The sequence below is a fragment of the Propithecus coquereli genome, unplaced genomic scaffold (genome assembly GCF_000956105.1).
Source record: "Propithecus coquereli isolate 6110/MARCELLA unplaced genomic scaffold, Pcoq_1.0 Scaffold63, whole genome shotgun sequence".
In the NCBI taxonomy this organism is placed as follows: domain Eukaryota; kingdom Metazoa; phylum Chordata; class Mammalia; order Primates; family Indriidae; genus Propithecus; species Propithecus coquereli.
In genome coordinates, this window is record NW_012152285.1 from 9,525,389 (window position 1) to 9,529,916 (window position 4,528).

General features: G+C 41.9%; 1 protein-coding gene across 11 annotated transcripts in view; it reads left to right on the forward strand.

Annotated features, from left to right (window-relative positions):
- The first annotated feature begins 2,055 nt into the window (after positions 1 to 2,055).
- The window catches only part of HELLS (helicase, lymphoid-specific), a 48,517-nt gene continuing 46,044 nt past the window's right edge, over positions 2,056 to 4,528 (forward strand). For 4 of the 11 annotated variants that reach the window (XM_012659672.1, XM_012659677.1, XM_012659675.1 and 1 more), the window contains exons 1-2: positions 2,056 to 2,245; positions 2,665 to 2,786. In XM_012659672.1, coding sequence (XP_012515126.1) covers positions 2,682 to 2,786 — 105 coding nt within the window. In that variant the 5' untranslated portion in view covers positions 2,056 to 2,245; positions 2,665 to 2,681. Of the gene's footprint in view, positions 2,263 to 2,664; positions 2,787 to 4,528 lie in introns of all 11 variants that reach the window. The other 7 variants (XM_012659670.1, XM_012659676.1, XM_012659673.1 and 4 more) reach the window with 3 other exon arrangements.

Sequence of the window (4,528 nt, forward strand, 5' to 3'; positions counted from 1 at the left end):
CGCAGAGTACTTCTCGTTCCTGATCCCCGCTTTACTTCCCCCAACTCCTGGAATGTGAAGTTCCAAATCAACAGAGATTTAGTCTGTCTCCTGCATTGCTGTACAGCACCTATAACAGTTCCTGGTACCAAAGAGACATTTAGATGTAGGCCGTTAAATAAAAGTGAATAAAATATTTTTCACAGCCACTCACGGGAGGGTCTGCAGAATGGCAAGAATGTATCAGGAAATGTACCAGCACACTTTTATTAGCAAGCATGGGGCCAGCTGTTAGTTGAGATGTCTGTCCTTTGAGAATCATGAAATTGCCTTGCACTCCATCTCCTGTGTTTGGACCAATCTCCCCATTCTCCCTCTGGGGAATTAGAAGAGAAATTGTTGGCTGTCAGCCTTAAGCTGATCATTAGAGCCTGCAGAGCAGATGCTGCAAGGGACAAAGTATATAGAGAAAAGCAATGAATGGAGGAAAGATCTTGGGAGGTGGGCCACAATTGAGTTCAAAAAAAGGGACAGGAAAGATTTTCAGCATATTAGAGGAAAACCCCATAAAAAGCAGTGTTTCAACAACCAAAGGGAAAGAAATTTTGGAGGATATGTTGGTGAAGGTCAAAAATCTTCAGTAAAGGGCCAGGCGCGGTGGCTCACGCCTGTAATCCTAGCTCTCTGGGAGGCTGAGGCGGGCGGATTGTTTGAGCTCAGGAGTTCAAAACTAGCCTGAGCAAGAGCGAGACCCCGCCTCTACTAAAATTAGAAAGAAATTAATCAGACAACTAAAAATATATGGAAAAAATTAGCCGAGCATGATGGCGCATGCCTGTAGTCCCAGCTACTCGGGAGGCTGAGGCAGGAGGATTGCTTGAGCCCAGGAGTTTGAGGTTGCTGTGAGCTAGGATGACGCCACGCACGGCACTCTATCCTGGGCAACACAGTGAGACTCTTGTCTCAAAAAAAAAAAAAATCTTCAGTAAAGTGAGACAGATGACTATTGTCTTAGATTAGGAGGCAGGATTTAAGAGTAGCTTTTATTAGAGGCTACATTTATCTTGAAATAATACTGAACTAGGAGGGAAAATACCTAGATTTGACTCCTCTGTTTTAAAAGTCAATGTAGGCCTGGAGAGGTCAATTTATCTTCTCTGAGCATCACTTTTCTGACCTGTAATATAGGAATAACAATCTGCTGTGCTACTTTTAGAGTGTTATCAAGGTTGCTGAAGATGGCTATTTATGTGCATTGTATACTCTTAAATTTTGTACAGATAAAATCATTAAAGTTGTGGGAGTCAGAAGGAAGGGAACAGGCAGTTAAATGGCAGGTATGTATACCATAAATTCTGAGAAACTGGTGGTGGCATGTGGAGAGGGAGACAAAGGAAATAGTTGAAAAGGATTGCAGACTGGAAAAGGTGGAAAGCTGAAGTGAAAACTAACACAAGAAAGGCCCCACTCCTTCCTTCAGCGCCCACTCAAATTACTGATCTATTTGAATCCCGAATCTCCTGCTGGACACTCCACTTGGTTTATCACTGCTTTCAGCGCTCTTATCCTGAACAACTTCCTGGAACCCTGCCATAATCTTAATTTCCTGCTCTTTCTCTCTCCCATCCTGCCCACATAAGAGCCCTTCTCTGGTCATTTCAGGGTATTCTCGCTCATTATGTGAACTCACGGCGAGGCTAGGTAGCAATATTTCTGTTTCGGACGTCTCACCTGGAAACTCACACATCTTGCCTACCTAAAGGATCGTCAGTTGGGGGGTGTTCAATCCCATCAGTCAGTGTGAGAAGGTGCCTAGCAAATTGTTAAAAGTGCTACTAGCGCAGTTCGAAACCATCATCGGACACGTGAGGAAACTGGGCCCTCACGGTCGGCAGACTAGCCAATATCACAGCGATAGTTAAAGGCTGAATTCTGATGCAGAATCCAAGTTCCCTAAGATAGATTTCCAGGTAAACGCTCACCGTCGCCACAGGTTAGGTCCTGAAAAAAACCGCAAACTGCGCCAAATCTCGCGCCGCACGGGCCAGAGGGCGGACGGGGCGCGTGAGGTATCGCGAGATGACGACGTTTTCCCGCGAAGGAGAAGCGCGCGTTTTTCTCTGGCGGGGTATTTGGTGAGAAGCTTGGGCCCGCTGTGGCTGTGAGGGGTTACAGCGCGGTGTTGCAGGCGCTGAGGCGAAGTGACCGGGTTCCCGGGTGAGTGTCCAGACATGCCAGCGGAGCGGCCCGCGAGAAGCGGCGGTGAGTGAGAACCTCTCTCGGGCGCGGGCAGCGGCGTTCCGGGCTGGGGTGGGCAGCATGGAGGCTGCGGCGGAGCTTGCGGGAGGGAGGCAAGCCCGGGCAGAGACTAAGGAGGAAAGGAGGGGTGAGAAGCTGTGGAGAGGTGAATGAAGGACACCCCGAAGTCTCACATATTTTCATGATATGTAAGATTTTACACAGGGAGCTGCATTTTCCCGAGCATCTTGATTTGTAAATCTGGGGTCCAGGAAACTTGACGTTGCGAAGACCTAGGATGTCTTCTGAGAGGTGATGCTGGCGTCCCCGTGGGTCTTCAGCTGTTTCTTCAAATGCATCTCGGAAGGGAGGAAAGTTGTTTAATATCAGAGTTGAGTAGTTGGTAATTTTTTAAAACTGCAGTTTGAAAGCCTTCTCCTTTCTTAGGGCCCCCAGCCTCAGAAATGGTTGAACAACCGGAGGCTGCCGTGATAACCCCAGCCATGCTAGAAGAGGAAGAACAGCTTGAGGCCGCTGGACTTGAGAGAGAGCGGAAGATGCTAGAAAAGGTAATTTAGGAATGAAGTTCATTACAGCCGATAGTAACCAGATGCTTTGTCGGAGGGGTGGTTTGTGTTTTTCAGTTTGCTATTGGCTTTTCCATAAACTTTAAAACAGCTTTGTTATTTGTCTTTTTCATATGTTTACAGATAATATCTTTGAGAAACCTTTGCATATACTTTGAATGATTTGCTTCTATGAGATGTAGTCTTGGTATTATAAAGTGGTCTCATCTCTTAAGTGAGCATTTCAAGTTGCTTGTTGAGCCGTTAAAATTCTTTCAAAGTCAATAGTGAATTTTTTCCTTTGTCATCTTTTTTTCTTTTTAAATTAATACCATAAATGTGTGCATGGCGGCAAAAATTAATCTCTAAAACCTGTAAGAATGTTACACTAAACTGAGGGCAGCAGAAGTTACTATCAAAGGCTGGACTGGAATCCGGATCTAATGATTTCCTTCCTGTTCAGTGTTGTTTTCCACCTAAGTGGAAACTTGCTTTTTATTTTCTTTTTTGTTTTCTTGGCCTGTCTTCTGCTAAATAAGATTCTTTAGCTAAAAATGTGGTGTATTTTTTCAATGAAAAATTACTATTTTGTAAATTACTAAAAGCAACTTTTAACCGGAAAAATTCAGTTCTTGTGAAGTATGTCGTAAAGTCCCTCCTTGCTGCTTCATTGTTGAATATTCAAGGAAAAAAATGGTAGCTCTCTCTTAAGTACTACCTAGTAAGTGATTTTCTTGTGCTGTATTAATTTATTTAGCCCTACCAATGTTATGATACAGGTTCTTATTATTGTCCCCATTTACAAATGAAGAAACTGAGGCAGTCAGTCACACAGTAAGTGTGGAAGTCAAATTTGAACTTGAGCTGTCTCCAGAGTGTCTTTCCTTAACCACTGTGCCTCTCTCAGGAAGTGCACACTAATTTAATATTGAATCAAGTCAATATCATTATAAAAACCACTTAAGATGGGAAATAATGCACTCCAAAAACAATGAATCAGTTCTTTCTCTGCTATTTTATATCAACAATAATGATGTCAGCATTGTTAGTACTTCATGAGCATTTATTATGAGTCATGTATTGTTCTGAATTGTTTATATATATTTACTCATTGAATCCTCAGCTATTCTATGAAGCAGATACTGTTATTAAACTCATTACAATTACTGTCGTTAAACTTACTAGTTTAATTACTAGTGTGACTATTACTACTGAAGTAGTCTATGAATTAGGTTCTATTAGTCACCTTATTTTGGAGATGAGGAAACTTAAGCACATACAAGTTTCCAGGGGTCCTACAGCTAGTAAATGGCAGGACCAACATTCCAGGGTAGACCATGTGGTTCCAGAATTCACAGTTTTTAACTATCATGCTACACTTTGACTCTAGTAATACTAGTTCTGTTATTACTGATTGTCTATTATTGACCATAATCTGTTAACAAGTTTTTTTTAAGTCACATTAACCCCTTTTGCTTTAGGGAAGATGCGAATTAATAGAATTAAGAAGTCTGACTTGAGTCACCTTTCCTCATTATTTGAATTCCCATAGTACTTTGTTTATTGTACAGTACTTATCATTATTAAATAACTAATGATAAGTACTTATCATTACTTATTTCTCATTTTGTTTCTTGAGAATGCATCACTTCCTGTTTTGTTTTTGTAGGCTGTGCACCTAGCATATAGTAGGCAATCAATAAATGTTTATTGAATAGCTATGATAAAAATATTTTGTAATATAA